Genomic DNA, 16,462 nt, shown 5'->3' on the forward strand with positions numbered 1-16,462 from the left:
GAACGATGAAGCAGACGAGCTATAGCAGCAGAAGAGCATGCTCCTCTCACTCCTGTTAGCTAAAAACAGGAAAATGAGGCTACAATTCACAAAGGGACACCAAGATTGAACAATAGAAGACTGGAAAAACATTGCCTCATCTTGATTTCTACTGTGACATTCGGTTGGTAGGATCAGAATTGTGCTTAAACATAAAATCAATCCTGTCTTGTATCGGAGGTTCAGGCTGTCTGGAGGTGGTGTAATGGCGTGGGGATATTTTCTTGGCATACTTAGAAGCCCCTTAGAAGCAACTGAGCATCAATTAAATGCCACAGTATTCCCAAATATTGTTGTCCATCCCTTTATATCCATGCAGCTCTGAGTACTTCTTCAAGCAAGTTGACACACCAAGTCGCGAAGATCAAATCATCTCAAACTGGCTGCTTGAATGCAACTAACAGGTCAGTATGAATCAAAATCTCTGAAGAATGCTTCAAGCATTTTGTTGAATCTATGTCATGAAGAACTGAGGCAGTTCTGAAGGTAAACAGGGGGTCTGGCCCCTGTGTGTGACCAATGTTTATGCTACCCTTACATAAAAAGTCAGTCTAGTGACTGTGAAATAGCACCATCATTTGGACATTACCAATAACTACACATTTTGATTAATTATGCCATCAGGTCAATGAAGCTGACTGTACAGTAGCTCCAGTCTACTCCATCTCCATTATTAACTCTGCTACAGTGTGGTGAATGGATGTGGGCGTGCACAGGAAGAGGAAGCACAAAGGGAAGAAAAGCAGTCATGTAAATTCATGTTTTAATCAACATTTGAAAACAAACTGGACAAATGAAAGACTGCTTCTGCTTTTATAAACTATATGTGGCTTTTAGGTTTTAAATCATTTAAGAAATCACATTTTTTCCAGAGAAAAAAAAACTAAAAGACACTTAAAAAAAAAAAGAAAAAAAAAAAAGAAGAAAGAAACAAGAAAAGCAGATTTTCAGAAAGTAAGGAGTAACATCTCTAAAGTGTTATCACTGACACAGTCTCTCTTTCAGGGCTGTAAGCAAACCAAAGGATCAAATGAAAGCAGTCTCAAGCCCATACAGTTTGAACATGTGGTCCTCGGAGGATACAGGGCAGAAGATAAGGGAGATGAGCGATAAGCAGATTGTGTCTACGTACACAGGGACTGTTTTCTATCAACCCAACAGCTGACCTCAGATTTAGTGAAATTTCCAAATAGTTCAACAGCAGAACAATGACTAACGGTGAACACTAAAATTTAAAAATCGGGTTACTTTGTTTTTCCCTAAATAATCTCCTCAAAGCCCAAAATTTCTGAAGGAGATTGTAGTGTTAGTTTTACTTTTAATTCTGATTTTGTTTATTTTTTTGAAAGACAAATCTGGCATTTTGTGATTTTAGTTTCACTCTGCAGTACAACATGAGTCGTGGGTATTCGTCGCGTGTTTATTTGGTCTTGTCAAAGAGGTGAGACGCTGCACAAACAAACAACTGGGTCCAACACATCTTACATCTCAAATCTGCTGGGAAACGAGGAAAAATGTGAGCTGGCTGAAGGACAAGACAGTGACATACATGAATATATAGACATCATTGGTAGAGGGGTAAGCCATATTTCTTTCAATAGCAAATTGACATGTAATAACATTAAGGCTCGTTGGTAAGGAAGAAATATATATCCCCCCATGAAATCCCCTCCCAATCTGTCTTTATTGTCTCTTAAACTAAATCAGGGCTGAACTGCTGAGACAGAACAATCTCACCTTTAAAATGCTGTTCACAAAAGATGGACGTGACAAAAGTTGCAAAAATTAGAACAAAAACAAAAAAAGCGCATAATTAAAAATTATTTTTTTCTCCTTTTTTTTTGCAGTTTGTGTTATTCTAAGGGGCTGAATGCAGGGTGATATTACAGCTGAAATCAGTGAAGCTACACACAGTATCAGAACAATTACAGTTGACATTCAGATAGAGTCCAATCAGACAACAGATTTTCTAGAGATCGTCCTGAAGGGCGGGGGGTGGGGGGCAGCAGTCTGATGAAAATGATGAACATAAGGAATATAAGGAAATGACAGAGTCCAGACAGGGGGGGGAGGAAAAAAATAATAAGAGTATAAGAGCGTTCTCTTGCCTTTCTAATGATGACAGAAAAACTGAAGTGGATGTTACAGCTACTGTGTATCTACACTGGATGGTCAAATGAAAATGCCCTCCTGTCTTCCTCTCCATCTCCCTAAAACCTCCCTGTCACAATTTTTTTTAAGCCCCCCCCCCACCATCTCTCAACCACAATCTTCCAGTAAGTTCCCTACCACGGCTCCGTCCTAATGTACTTAAAACAGGCTAACTCCATTTAAATACAAACCTTAAAGTGTGGCACCCCCCCTCCCACCCAGAAATGACATCCCTGTCTCACAAAGTATAAAAAAAATGTTCGCCCAACCCCTGGACCTATTATTACACACTTTGTTTTTTTTTCTCAAAAATCTTTGACTTGCCCACCCACCCAGCTACACCACTAGCAACCAAACCTAGCCCCCTTTTGTTACGTACTGAAAACAAACCCCACAAATTCTCCTCCTTCTCTATTTCCAATTCTGTTTTAACTGCTGAATATTTCGTGAAGATCTCCAATGATAATCTGGATATCACCACTGTCAAACAAACAATACTCCCAGATCGACCTGAAACGTTGCGCTACAAAAAAAGAAAAAAATCACTTTGGGGGCTGATTTGGAAACTGGCAGTGCACGCCCTCCCCATTCCCCTCTTCTCGTCATGCGTCCTCTACCAGAAATCCCGGCGGTGATAGGCGTCTGGATCGCAGTATTTGGTCACCACCACCCTGTTGGCAAACTTCCTGCCTGTCAGCCCCTGCATGGCCTTCTGGGAGTCAAAAACTGATGTGAACTCCACAAAGATCTGAAATTTTTTTAAAAAATAAAACAGCAGTGAGGGCTTGTAACATCTCACAGCATTGTTTACCACAAGTCAAATGTAAACGGCTCCTACCTTGCCGGTTCCAGGCACTTCCAGGCCATCGACGGGTCGAGGTATCTCAATGCTTTTAACTTGGCCGTACTTGCTGCACTCATCCCTGACGTCCTCCACAATCTCCTCATACTCTTCATCATCCAACAGCTCTTCAGGGGCCACCATGTTCATCAGACACAACACCTCCGTGGGCAGGCCGCCCATCTGAGTCACGGAGCTGTTCAGACCTGGCACCTGCAGCGTCACTGGAGTCTGGTTTATACTCGACTGGAAGGAGACACACAAAGGTTAGATGAGGCATTTTAAAGCACAGCTTTCTCTACATTTTACAGTAAACTGTATAAAGCCAACAATTTAATATTCTTTACATCTATTTTCACAGCTAAAAAACTACAGGCCATGGCCACCCACCAGGCAACCCTGTTACCAAACAATCGCAGTCCAGCTTAAACTCTGTTTGGTCTCCAATCACCGTTTTCGTAAGTGTGGTTGCAGCTTTAACCTTAGGTCATGTCGGCTGCTGGTTCATAAAATATTGAGAAAATGTGTTTTCAGGTGAACCACTTTTTGACTGATTTCATGCCGAGCTTCAGTCAGCAGTATTTCATTGGCCATAGCCGGTTAGTAATAAGTCTGTTTCATATTTCATTATTATTATTATTGTACCACATCCAATTGAATCCGAATGGATGTACTACACATAGATTAGTTCAGGCAGTGATAAGGAAAGTGCTGCTACATGCGTTTTGTCTGCTTTTATTATAAAATAATAAAAGCATTATAAAATAATAATAAAAGCAGGGGGAGGCAACTAAAAATGTACTACATTTAGATGAGCACTTGTAAATGGTTAAATTTAAGAGTAACTTTATGAATTGCTGGAGAAGAGTGGCCAAACAATCTTTATGCATTTTACACTCTCTAAAAGAGCATCAATCCTCCCACCACCCGCTGTCATCTGTCCAGCTCCTGGACACTTACCAGAGTTGCGTTCTTCGATCCCACACTGGCTCTTTGCACCAGAAGTTTCTTGTCTCCCAGCTGCATCCCGTTCAGTCCAGCAATAGCCTATAATGACATCAACAAGGTTGAAAACCATGCCTTCAAAAACCCTTCAAATACTACAGAGATAGCATTGTATATTCTGTTGGACTGGTTACCTGGTCATTAAGGTTGACATCAACATATTCACAAAAGGCATATCCTTTGGATAGGCCTGTGGCGCTGTCCTTCACCAGGTTAAAAGCCTTCAGAGGGCCAAATGACGTCAACAGCTCTTTCACCTAGAACACATGATGCATAAAGGTCACTGCAAGGCATTTCCAATGGTTTCCAACGGGTCTCACTAACACCAGACATTCCCAACATGAACACCACTGTTCAAGGTGTGTTACTGGGTAACATGACAGCAAAAATAAAAAGAATAACACAATGCTCCTTCTCTTTTGCTTCTTCCACAGTATGTATAGCATTTCTGTGTTTTAATGTTTCAATACTGGTGGAAATTCTATGCAGATGTATGCACATTTTTTTTTAGAAAAAGTACAAGAAAGAACAGAGTACACTCTGAGGTTCTTTAGCCATGTGAGAAATACAGGACTCAAAGTATAACAGAATGCAATGTATAGTGTTGTTTGGGCTGTTTTGCAAGGTGAGTGTGTAAGTGTATTGTGCAGAACAATTGATACTGAACAAGCTGTACTGCACTTATAAGAAAAGATGAGCTGTTTAAGGCACAAACACTGACCTGGTCATCATTCAGGTAGTTAGGCAAGCCACCAATGAAGAGCTTGTGAGCAGAGTCTGGGACTACTGTGGACACCACACCTGCAGGAGGAGCAACAGGCAGAAACATTAATGGAGAAATTGAGTTCACACAGATTACAATTTGCTGAGAATTGTGCCAGAAGTAATTAGAGTTAAAAACCATTAATTGTCTGTATACCAGGCACATAGACACTGGGGTTCTCGCTCATGCCGGGCAGGGGCTGGTAATCGTGGGGACGGCGAATCTTAAGACTCTGGCCTTGAAAGATGATGCCATCAAAGGCCATTGCCTGTGTTGTTTCATCCACAGAACGGAACTACACAAGACAAAAGATGGCTGACTTCAAAACTGCATATTTTAACATGGTTTTAGGATTATACCAAGAGAGAACAATCAATGTTCATGGGAAAATTGACTTACCTCAAGGAAGGCAAAGTTCTTATCCTGGTTGATCTGTACTGCAAGAACGGGATTGCCGGGGGCCTGAGTAAGACCACCCAAACGCATCTGGGCATTAAAGAAGTCCATCATTGACTCCTAAACAGAAGGGAGGGGAAAAAATAACAGATTGTGTTAGTTTGCACAATAACGACCAAACATGAGTATAAATTACTGCAGGATGTTTATAGGGCAGGAGCCAAAGTCAAATGCTGTCCTGTTACTCACCTCTGTGATACCAAAGGGGATGTTACCCACATAGAGCCGACGAGCCTGTCGGGTCATCTGGCTACCCACTACAGGTACTGGGGTTGGAGTAACAGCCAGGCCATCTGGAGTCATGGTCGGCAGGAGGGCTGTAGCTGGGATCTGGCCTGCAGCTGGAGCGTGAAGACAGGAAATATTTAACAACCTCATTCTGTTGTTTCAATAAAGCAATGCGGGAGATTAATATGCACATAAAAGTGGAACTATTATGCTCATTTCTATTCTTCATATTTTGCATTTTTGGACTCCATTAATCATTTTTCATCTTAAGCTGGGCCTTGGTATAGCCCCTTAGTTCTACTATGTTACTGTTAAGGGTGAAAACGAGTACTTTTACACAAACTGAGCATGTTTAATATATGATGGGAAAATAAGGAAAAGCATAATAGATCCACTTTAAAGATGTCTTTCAATCAAGTAATGCAGCATCAAATATTGTAGTAAACATAAACAGATGAGACGAGAAGGAAAATGGATGGTTACCTTGCATGGCTTTGTACTGCATGGGAGTGATGTGTTCAAAACCAGGTGGAGGGACATCCCAGTACTTCTTTACCTTCTTCTTCTTCTCACGGTGGGGAGAACGGCTGTTTGAGGAACAGACAATCATCATGTAAAATATCTCTCATTAGCTCACACTGGACTACTACAGGAAACGATGGTTTGATTTCAGAAATGAACAAGACAGACTACATTTCAATCACAACACTGTAAAACTCATGTTAAAGATGATAAAAGGGATAGCAAACCCTCAACCAGGCAGTTATTTACATACTAAATGGTAGACAGAATCTAAGAAGATAATTAGAATCCAGTTGCTGCAGTAATGCACAAACCATCTTTGTGTTAGTTTGCTGTATTACCTTCCAGCATTGTCCTGGGGGAAGCTGGATGGTGAGCTGAAATGACATCGGAAGGGTTTCACATTTCTCTCAAATAATAAACACATTAACCAACATTTCCACTTGACAAAATTAGAGCTTCCATTTTGAATACAAGTCAGTCAGTCAGTCACTAAGTGAGCCTCACAGATGGCACGAATTCAAACAATTAATGAGGCAATGAAAGCACAAATTACATCCTTAAAAATTGAGGAGCCAAATATTACATCTTTTTAACTACTCACACTGCATATCTGCAAGTAACGCGTTTTATACTGGTACCGAGAAACAAAAGAGTCAAGCAGCAGTCAAGCAAAGAGGTCACATTCACAGCCAATAAGAAGCAGGAAACTGGAAAACTTTGCAGAAGTCCGCAAGAGAGTGAACATGATGAAGCAGTCACTAAGGAGATGTGTGACTTCAAATGAAAATTTATTGTATATACATGCAATCCAAAGGTGAAAGTGAAGGAAAGACTGGCGAATTGTGAGCATAAACACATACGGGTTATGTGTTCCCCCATCAACAGGCAAGCTTTTGTCACTTTGGTATCAAAGATGATGTTCTTGGAAGAACGGACAATTTTCCCACAGCGAGAAGCTTAAGGAGATTTGATCAAAGACTGCAGATCAGGCTTGTCACGGGAAAAAGTGGGAGCACATTTCAGAGACACCTGATATTATGCAACTGTGAATATGCAAATAATCTATGTTTCAGAAAAGATTCTTTCTGGAGTTTTATTAATAGCACTTTTTGTGTGTTTTAATCTAGGACTGACCTGAAATTCTTTTTAAAAAACAGTTTTGACTCTTGATATTCTGCATGATGAGTTCCACAGTCAACAGGAAGTGGCAGAAGCTCATTGCCCTAAGCTAGTTTTTAGTTCTGATTAATGTGTTTAAGTGCATTTGTTGTCCTGAACAGTAACACAATATGCTATTAAGACACAGAAAAAACAAACAAACAAAAGAAAAAGAACAGATGACAGCAAAAGCCAAGAAGGAGAGGGCTGCATTTTGCAAACATAACAAATTTCTATAGTGTCAGTTTCTTGTGCGCATGTGCTTGAGTTTGGAATTTGCAGCCACCTACTGTGCAGCACGAAACTGGCTGGATGTCAGCGCAAAGTCGAGGGTGTTTAGACAAGCTGGTGTTTCAACACATTTATATATATATATATATATATATATATATATATATATATATATATATATATATATATATATATATATATATATATATATATATATATATATATATATAGGGCAATTTAAAACTTCAAAAATGTACAAAGTGTTTGTATGTTTGTGAGATCCAAGTTTACTTGGACTCACAAGCTGAGCTTCTTACACGTAAAGTAGCTCTTGTCATTGTACTAGGAAGATGTCCAGAGGTTAATATAATCTGAACTATTCTTTGGAGATGCTTTATTTTCGGCCAGTGTGATGACTATATGATGTACACTACATTCCAGTATAGTGGGGCGATTCTTGACGCAACAGTAGCTTTGACTGCTTGCTGGCCCAGATGTAGTTGCATACTGGTACTGACCTGCGTCTGTGTCTCCGCTCCTTACTGTCTCCACGGCGGTCTCTGCTACGTCTGTCCCTGTCTCTGCTCCTCCTCTTCCTCTCTCTGCTGCGGCTGCGGGACGAGGACCGACGGTGGTGGCGGTTCTCTTTGTCCCTTTCAGCTGTAGGAATTAAATATTAAGTGTTTAATAAATTGCATGACTGCACATAAATGGGATACATAGCTAGCTGGGGATATACACCAATTAGCCACAGCATTAAAACCAGTGAGAGGTGACACTTAACACTGATCATCTTGTGGATGTTTAATTGAAATGTACAATCCACATCCAACTACATCTCGTTCCCACTGTCTTGCACTCCTAGATAGCAAGGGCCATGAGGAATGGCTCAAAGCATTAACACAGCCTCAAAACTGCCTCATAACAATTTGAAAGAGTATTTGTAGGATCCATTCAGGCAAGCTGGATACAGAATATCCACTCATAACCTACAGGACCCAAAAAGATCCACTGCTCCCTGTCTATGGTTGCACAAAAAGCCCATGTCCACAGGCCACAGCTATTTTTGAAGTCCTATGGAGACCACACAATATTAGTCCTGTGTACCGCATGGGTGTACACATAGCTTACCTTACAGATTGGTATAATAAACCAAATAAACTTTACATAGACATAAGACCAACGCCTTGTAGTGCTATACAGCAGGATATTTGAAATTATAAGGCAATGCTAAAGTGGTTATGTTAGCATTTTATAAATAAATACTGGTTATCGTAGCATTTTAAAAACAAGACCACAGCTTTTATAGATAATAACTTGGTCAGCTTGTAGAATTTAATAAACCCCATCCACTACATGGATGCAACTCATAGTGTGTGGATCTATACAAATCTACCTTGAAAACAGTCTGTGTCGGATAAGTTTTGTTTAAACTGGTACAGTTACTGGTTGTGTGTCGAAAAGTTTGATGTAATAACATCCAGTAATCTGGATTAGAAACGTTCAGTGCACGCAACAGCTGCAAAGAATGAATGCTAGCTGCACCAATTATTCAGTCAGCTGGTCTTGGCTCATGATATAAACTTACAATGCTTTAAAGAAACAGTAACCTTTATTTAGTTTTTATTTGGCTACCGGTAAATTTACAGAAAAGTCGGAAAAATGCTCATCCAACAGAATAAAATGACGAGCAATATTCCCGTAAAACTGTGGGCTAGTAATTTGCTTAATACTGTTCCAGTAAATAGACATGGCCACAGTTGGATAAACTGATGGCGGCCTGTACAAACAGAGGCACCATTGGCGTTCTAAATGCTGATGTAAAAAGAAAAAAGTGATTTACCTTGTTTGTTTTCAGATAACTGTCTTTCGAATTCGTCGAAGTCCGACATCTCTCTGCTGAAGCCTGCTACGCTTTCGGGGACTGCGTTGCTCAGTTGGCGGTGGCTAGCTTAAGCTAGCAACAAAGTGAACAACACTTTTAAAAACAAGTGTCTTGCAGATGCAGCTCCGGAAAGTTAGCCTCGACTAGTAGCTTACCTAACGATAGATTTATCGAAAAATGTTTAACTAGAACATATATTAGCGGCAGAGTATTTATTTACAACGTAACAGGCAGAATCATTGATAAAGAAAACGTGTTCGCATGGGTTAGCCTGCTAACGTTAGCTAACTAGCTTGTAGCAAAGTCCAGAAGAATAGTGGGCCCGTGGCTCCTAGCTAGCTACCAACGCCGAATGAATGAGCTTCTTTTCGGAGCCCAAAGCGGATCCGGAGGAGTTAATGATCCACGGTAGCCAGTTATTCGGCTTTATAAGCCAAATATATGCGCTTTCAAATATTTCCAAGCTAGAGAAAACAATTAAGACTTCGGTATGCCCGCTTTTTTTGCTCCGTCTCCCTGGAGCTCCGTGACACAGGAAGTTGATGAATGCCTTGTTTCCGGTGAGTGAGAAAGAAGAGACGCTCCAGTGTCCGTTTTCGCTTGTTTTTTATTCTTTTCCCATCAAAGTTAATTTATCTGCTAAGGACATGCTAAGTCCTAAAGTGTCAAAGTTTTATTTTGTAGTTCAAGTGAAGATGAAACCTTTAACTTCAGTCTTAAACTGCTAGTTTTTTTTTTTTTTTTTTTACTTCTTCCTTAGGGGTCGCCACAGGCCTCCGTATCACTCTCTCTACTTACCATCGTATTTTGTGACACCCACCTTCATCACCTGATATAATCCCACCCACACCCTGAACCCATCTGTCACTCCTACTGCAAACCTGACTACTGTCTCACTGTCTTGCACTAGCCTTCTGGCTCAGGACCTGGACAACTTGCTGTAATTATTGGAACCATGAATTCTACCAAAAAATCTTGAAGCAAAAAATTCTGGCCATAAGTTTGTGCCCTGAAGCTTACTTGGGTTATGGAGCAGGGCAATGATCTGAAACACACCAGTAAGTCCACCTCTAAAAAAAGCAATTAAGGTTTTGGAGTGGCTTATTTAAAATCTGGATTTAAATATGATTGAGATGCTTTGGTATCACCTTAAACAAGTCATTTCTGCTGCAAAACCTTCCAAAGTGGCTGAATTAAAACAATTTGGCAAAGAACAGTGGGCCAAAATTCCTCCACAGCAATGTGAATTAGTCAATGCCAGTTATTGCAAACACTTGATTGCAGTTCTTACTGCCAAGGGTGGCACAACTAGTTACTGGCTTTAGGGGGCAATTACTTTTTCCCACAAGGCAAGGTAGGTTTGGATAGCTTTTTTCCCCCTCAATAAATGAAATATTGTATTTACTTGGGTTGTCTTTGTCTAGTATTAAAACTTTTTTAATGATCTGAAACATGTAAGTCTGACAAATGTGCAAAAAAATAAGAACTGAAGAAGAGGGAAACACTTTTTCACAGCACTGTGAGCTTTGGCAATCACACTCACCAGTTTTCAACCTCCTTAGACATCAGTTTTGAATTTTTTGGACTGACATGTTGGACAGTATTCTCCATCAAAGCAGTAAAAATGAGGAAATATCTTTGGAAAAATTACCCTCCATCCCTTCAGTAGAATCTCAGAGACATAGAAGCTGGTCTGGTAACATGTGGTGCCACAATAACTTACTAAGACACTTTATCACCTCACATCTCACCCAGCACCAGCGATGCAACAAGTCCATTAAAGTAGAAATAAAATTAGAAGTTCCCACTACTTCTCAGAAATGAAATCTTTTAATTAGTATTATGTTTTAACAGTAGAGTTCATGAGTCATAAACAGTGGAGCTGTGCAATTTTACAGACAAATAAATCTACATTTTTTGTATGAAATCTATGCTGTAATGAATTCTGAGTCTTACTATACATTTGGTGAATAATACGTTACATTATTTAAACACTGCACACTGGTATGACTTTTAAAAGGCTCTTCAGCAGATTCACTGCCTGCTCTTTAGCTCCACAACCAAACACTAAAAATGGCTTTAGTTCCACAAATTGGAGTACTTATCACTGTTAGGAAAACAGGTTATTGAGATATGAAAATTTAAGCCAAAAGTCACAGTATCCCACTGTAACCTAGTCTGTTTTATTCTAACAGGACTTATTGTCTCACTTCACTGGAACACACACTATACATTACTGTACATAATAGTCAATGTGTGTGCCGCTTTGAAATGTAAAAGATCCCTATAAACTACAGCTCACTGAAGAGCTCTTTACACATGCACTTGCAGCGGCATCGAGAAAGCATTGGGAAGGAATAAAACATCTTTTGTCAGCATGATTAAGCTGCTTTTGCTAAAGTTGTAACTGACACTGTAAAAATGTTTCACAATTTTTCACAAGGAACCAAAAGTTACGCAATGTTACATAAAACCAGTATAGTAATAATCATTTTAAAGGCTCCAAAACCGTATTTTACAAAAATGTGTTAGTGTCACAATGCATTACAGAAGGCTCGGTATCAGAAGCATAAGAAGTGACATCTACTGTAATTTAGTGCAGGTCATGTACAAAAAAGGATTGGTGCACTCCTCAGTGGAACAACAGAGTAATGCAGACACAAGACCAGCTGGAAGTCATATTACTATTATTACTAACCCTTAAGTGACCAAGATATTTTAATGACTAAAGTGACAGAGTGGTCATTTATGACCCCATTATTCATGTTTACCATACCTACGCGTTTTCACTTATCTATGACAGATATTCTCATTTGTTTCAAGTCAGTTCCACCAAAGCTTTATGCCACAGTTGGCTGGTTTAGAAGGAATGTATTGCCTGAAACTCCACCTGCCTCTGAAATCTACCAGGCGTTCATCTACGCTGTGAAATATATAAAACACTAACACTGAACTTCTGATCTCTAACTGATTCAGATTTTGTGAACAGAAAAGGAAACAACAGTTCAGCTCTGCACAATAAAGGCTGAGACCTAAATGAGGTAAGCTAAAGATGCTCATCTAAGTACTGGAAAAAGCTGTCTCCTCTATAATCCTGGTAAAGACACATTGTTTGTCACCAAATCTGGATCACACAGACATACCTGAATCCTGGCCTCAACAACAGAAGCTTGTTTTTTTTTCTTTCTGTCTGCAGCAGGCACCCCCACATCCTCAATACCCACTGCAGTGAAGATTTGTCGAAGGACAAACAACAAACGTGTAGGATGTTTGTAAAAGTAACATGTGAAAGAGCCACAACCAGATTGCTGAGACAGCAAAATAATAATAAATAATAACAATAAAATGATCTGAATATTGTTTCTTGGGGGTGAGCTAGCCTGCTGCAGCAGAACCCAACTGCCTTTCTTTTTACTACTCAAACCACATTTATTGTTTAGGGAGATCGCCCATTATTCTCTCTTTCTTTCCTTAGTGTCTGAACCTGTAGGAGATGGGCAGAAGCAGGTTATTCTTCTTCAGGGCTTGGACTCTGTTAAGTGTCTCTTCATCCAGGGCAGTGTAGCAGCGCCGGGCATAATCCAGCAGCTTCTCCTTGGATGGGTCAAACTCCCCCACCTCTGCCACCTTCTCTGGGGCGACTAGCAGCAGCTCAGCAATGGGCGTGGTAGAAGCCACTGTGTTGCGGTCAACGCCATGAATTTGGAAGGCTTTGGACATATTTTTTAGTCGCTGGTATGTAAGTAGGATCTTCTTGTAACGGAAAAGCACTCCAGCAGCATCTTTCACTGAAGAAGAAAAACACACAGGTGAGTCAGCTACAATCTCATGAGCAACTCATGACCATAGTATGTAAAAGACGGAAATGCTGTTTTTAAGCATTAACTTGTCATTTTTGTGGCCAGATATCACAAATCTGACTGAGAAAGAGAGGGCACTGCACACTCATAGCACAGGCAGCGACTTGCATGTTAAAAGGCATCCACACACTAAATCATACCTACATTTTGTCATCTATTGTATTTTAAGTGGGATCACATTTTACATAATTAACCTAATGCTGTATTTAACAAGATTAGAAACTAACAATTGAAATTATCAACTCATCAGAAATCAAGTATATTCTTTTTATGGGTTAAAAGTTTTTTCAACTAGGAATTGCAGCCTGCTGGTCATTAGAAAGAATGCAGGTTTAAGACACCCACTATCGTGGTCCTTTGTCTTGGACCCAGGCCTTTTGTGATTCGCTATCAGTTTTGTGATTTGTTGTGGTTCATGTTGTGTGTTCTGTTGTTATAATCGCCTCTTGGTTTCAGTTAGTTTGCTCCTTCTCTGCTCTGTCATTATGTTTTGCTAATCAGTCAATGACACCCAAAAGCTATGTCCAGCTTTTAGATACCGTCAGTATTAAGGACACTTAAATGTTGAGATTTTCCTCTCCTCACCTCTTTGTCGTTCTCTTGGAGGTCGGAAGACCCGCCTTCTTTTTAACTGGTGTCTGTTGCTGTTAATGGCGTCTGACATCACATCTTCCCCTGATATCATTTCCTCCTCCTCCTCAATGTAGCCATCCTGCTCAAGATACTCATCTGATTCTCCCAGTAGTGAAATGGAATCTAACGAGACAAAAGTGTTCTATTTAACTAAACACAATAGTTAAAAGACAACATATTAAAAGCACTGATTGCATTCAGTTAATTATGGTGATGCAAAGCTTTATGCCGTATCATGTGTATTACCTGGACCTACGTTGCTGTGCCCACTCATTTCATTCATGGATGACCTTGCAGCACTGCTACTGTTGCCACTGCTGCCACTGGCTGTGGTACTGGAAGTACTATGGCTATGGCCTTGCAAAATGGCTTGGGATTGTGTGGAGTTGAAGAGAGCATTCATAGATGCAAGCTGATTGGTCAATGGACTGGACACGTGGTTTTTTGAAGTCACCATAGTTGGAGGACCAGGCCTTCGCTGCATAAAGTGACGTGAGGGGAAATGCTGAGAGTCGGTCTTCTGTTGTTCTATAAAGAGAAGGAAATCTAAGAATCTGCAAGCTAAGCTAAAATATATGAAATAAAGTATAACATTAACAGGCTGTTTGGGTATATCTAATTATGACTTTTCAAATTTTTACCAGCAGGACGATCTTCCTCTCTTCTTGCCCTCCAGTTAAATCGTCTTGATTCATATCCTTAAGAGAAACAAATAGCAAGAGATAAAAAATTATTTTCGATTCTAATAGACTTGCTAAAAAATCTGTTTCTCATTAACCATGTAACATTAATGAACCCATCTTCTCCCCCAGTGACAGATAGGATAGCTGCCAGTCCCCTACATGGATTAACCACTGGTGAAACTGTTGGACATGTTATTAACTCACACCTGCCCCCTGTCCTCACCATTACTGTATTGGCTCTGACTCTGCTCCTGTCCTTGGCTCTTTGTGGAAAAGATGAAGCGGTCCAGCTGGCAACGGAGGAAGTCCCTCTCCTCTTCCAAGTCCTCAATTCTTTTCTGCAGCCAAGAGTTTTTCTCCAGAGAGATCTGCAGCTGGGTCCGCAGGTTGGTGATCACCATGTAGGAATTGTTGACTGGAGATGGTCCAGCAGATGACGGTGACTCTGAAGAGTACCAATGGTATAGTTAGTCTGGCCAATAACTAATAATGCACATCAAGAGATTGTGTGTATGGAATTAAGTTATTGTAGAGTAGATTTAAAGTATTGATGCTGATGTTCACCATCAAAATTTTGATCACTCTGGTTAAAAAATCCCTGCTGCTCAAAGTTGCCCTCCTCATAGGGGATGGAAATTTCATAGGCGTCCTCATTTTTTGGCGCTGAGAAGAGACAACAGCAATTAATTATCATGCTTGACCCAAAGACAGGACGATCGTATGTGCTGGGACCACTTCGAAATCTTACTCTGCAGGTGGAGTGAGCCTGCGTGGCTCTTGGATGTGGACGCAGCATCACTCCTGTTTCCGTCCTCCATCTCACACCACAGACAAACCTTTGATTAGTGCACAGTTTAAAAGGTGTCTTCAGTGGCTTTCTTACATTTAGTGATGATGTGCTCACATTTATCTAAACAGCTACAGCTCACCGGAAACCTCTCACAACGTGGGGGTGTTGTGCTTTATGCATACGCAGTGAGCCTACAAAGCATAGCTAATTTTATCACACAGCTCTCTCCCATGCAATTAGAAGCTAAAACAGTGAAACTGATTGTATTACTCAAATATAAGTTTGTAGCGCCCTGCTACGGCGCTCAGAAGAGAGCCCTATGTTAGCGTCCTGTAATATTAGCACAAAAAATTAGCTACAATATAAAATTACAATCCCTTTCTTTCTGCACCCTCAAGTTTAATGAGTTCACTCTCACATAGTTAAAATCCCCGAGTTACGAATATCATCTGCAGAAACTGTTACATACCACTTTATGTTTGTAATAACTTAGTCTTGCACATGTAATAAGACGTTATAACTCCGTCATATCTCCATTTCACCAGTTCGTCGGCTAGCTAACAAGCTAACAATAACAATTATCGGGGGGTTTTTTCTACTGAGACTCCTACGTCACTTCCGGATGACCGCCCGCTGCAGATACTTTTATTTTAAAAAAATGTTTTGGGTTTTTTTTAATAACGGCATTTGCGTGCGTGTAGTTAAATATATAAGTAAACGTTTAGGTATATTAATATAAAATATATATTGTTTCCAGATATTTGGGAAATTTCTTACTTTTAAACTAACTTTTCCACTCACTTGTTTCGAAACATTTCATTGTTTTTTCTCTGGTGTAGGAAAACTACAGGACAGGTTGAACAGGTGACGAGGTGTCAGGTTTCAGCTTTGTCGACCGGTCGCTTCTGACAAACTGTATGCGGAAGGACAACAAAAGCGCAGTTTCCAATAGAAACGTTTGAATTTTAAGTACTCAACAACGTAAGAAGGGGGTAAGTGTTCTGTTTTGTTTTTTGTGTGTTTTTTATTTAGTAAAATGTTGTTTTAGCTCATGTAAACTATAAAATCTGTTTGTAAAGGGCGTTAAACGCGCATCCACAGGTGTTATAAGTGTAGCATGGCCGGTGTAAACAGTGCTATCAGCATTACTCCCATTTTTTCAAATTATTTTTATATATATATACATTTTTTTAATATTGTTAGCTTCTTTTAAA

The 16,462-nt window shown here is 40.0% G+C and overlaps 2 protein-coding genes across 5 annotated transcripts; both read right to left on the minus strand.

Annotated features, from left to right (window-relative positions):
* Positions 1-785: 785 nt before the first annotated feature.
* Positions 786-9,992, minus strand: u2af2a (U2 small nuclear RNA auxiliary factor 2a). Of its 2 annotated transcripts, none has more exons than XM_031744154.2 (12): positions 9,241-9,992; positions 7,916-8,057; positions 6,347-6,382; positions 5,967-6,070; positions 5,445-5,596; positions 5,199-5,315; positions 4,938-5,094; positions 4,758-4,837; positions 4,171-4,293; positions 3,992-4,078; positions 3,029-3,277; positions 786-2,938 (listed from the first exon to the last, which is right to left on the minus strand). In XM_031744154.2, the coding sequence occupies exons 1-12, from the start codon at positions 9,287-9,289 to the stop codon at positions 2,804-2,806; spliced, it is 1,431 nt and encodes a 476-aa protein (XP_031600014.1). In that variant the 5' UTR covers positions 9,290-9,992; the 3' UTR covers positions 786-2,803. The 2 variants fall into 2 exon arrangements, with proteins under 2 accessions (XP_031600014.1, XP_031600015.1); XM_031744155.2 differs by having other exon boundaries at positions 4,956-5,094; positions 9,241-9,989.
* Positions 9,993-11,090: 1,098 nt separating this feature from the next.
* Positions 11,091-16,123, minus strand: LOC116323850 (coiled-coil domain-containing protein 106-like). Of its 3 annotated transcripts, none has more exons than XM_039620203.1 (8): positions 16,050-16,123; positions 15,207-15,276; positions 15,023-15,121; positions 14,682-14,903; positions 14,417-14,473; positions 14,022-14,303; positions 13,728-13,898; positions 11,091-13,070 (listed from the first exon to the last, which is right to left on the minus strand). In XM_039620203.1, exons 2-8 carry the CDS (start codon positions 15,274-15,276, stop codon positions 12,754-12,756), a joined length of 1,218 nt encoding a protein of 405 aa, XP_039476137.1. In that variant the 5' UTR covers positions 16,050-16,123; the 3' UTR covers positions 11,091-12,753. The 3 variants fall into 3 exon arrangements, with proteins under 3 accessions (XP_039476137.1, XP_031600178.1, XP_031600179.1); XM_031744318.2 differs by lacking the exon at positions 16,050-16,123 and adding an exon at positions 15,718-15,844 and having other exon boundaries at positions 15,207-15,294; XM_031744319.2 differs by lacking the exon at positions 16,050-16,123 and adding an exon at positions 15,718-15,842.
* Between the last annotated feature and the right edge of the window lie 339 nt (positions 16,124-16,462).

The sequence above is a fragment of the Oreochromis aureus genome, linkage group 11 (genome assembly GCF_013358895.1).
Source record: "Oreochromis aureus strain Israel breed Guangdong linkage group 11, ZZ_aureus, whole genome shotgun sequence".
Taxonomy (NCBI): domain Eukaryota; kingdom Metazoa; phylum Chordata; class Actinopteri; order Cichliformes; family Cichlidae; genus Oreochromis; species Oreochromis aureus.

Bases quoted from the DNA above. Each gene is read 5' to 3' on its own strand.
- u2af2a (XM_031744154.2), bottom strand. From the start codon at position 9,289: ATGTCGGACTTCGACGAATTCGAAAGACAGTTATCTGAAAACAAACAA. The intron at 5,095-5,198 runs GTAAGTCAATTT...TGTCTTGTGTAG, and splicing joins AGAACTTTGCCTTCCTTGAG to TTCCGTTCTGTGGATGAAAC. The intron at 4,079-4,170 runs GTAACCAGTCCA...ATGTCATTATAG, and splicing joins ATGTCAACCTTAATGACCAG to GCTATTGCTGGACTGAACGG.
- LOC116323850 (XM_039620203.1), bottom strand. From the start codon at position 15,276: ATGGAGGACGGAAACAGGAGTGATGCTGCGTCCACATCCAAGAGCCAC. The intron at 13,899-14,021 runs GTAATACACATG...TTGTCTCGTTAG, and splicing joins GCACAGCAACGTAGGTCCAG to ATTCCATTTCACTACTGGGA. The intron at 13,071-13,727 runs GTGAGGAGAGGA...TTTCTTCTTCAG, and splicing joins TCCAAGAGAACGACAAAGAG to TGAAAGATGCTGCTGGAGTG.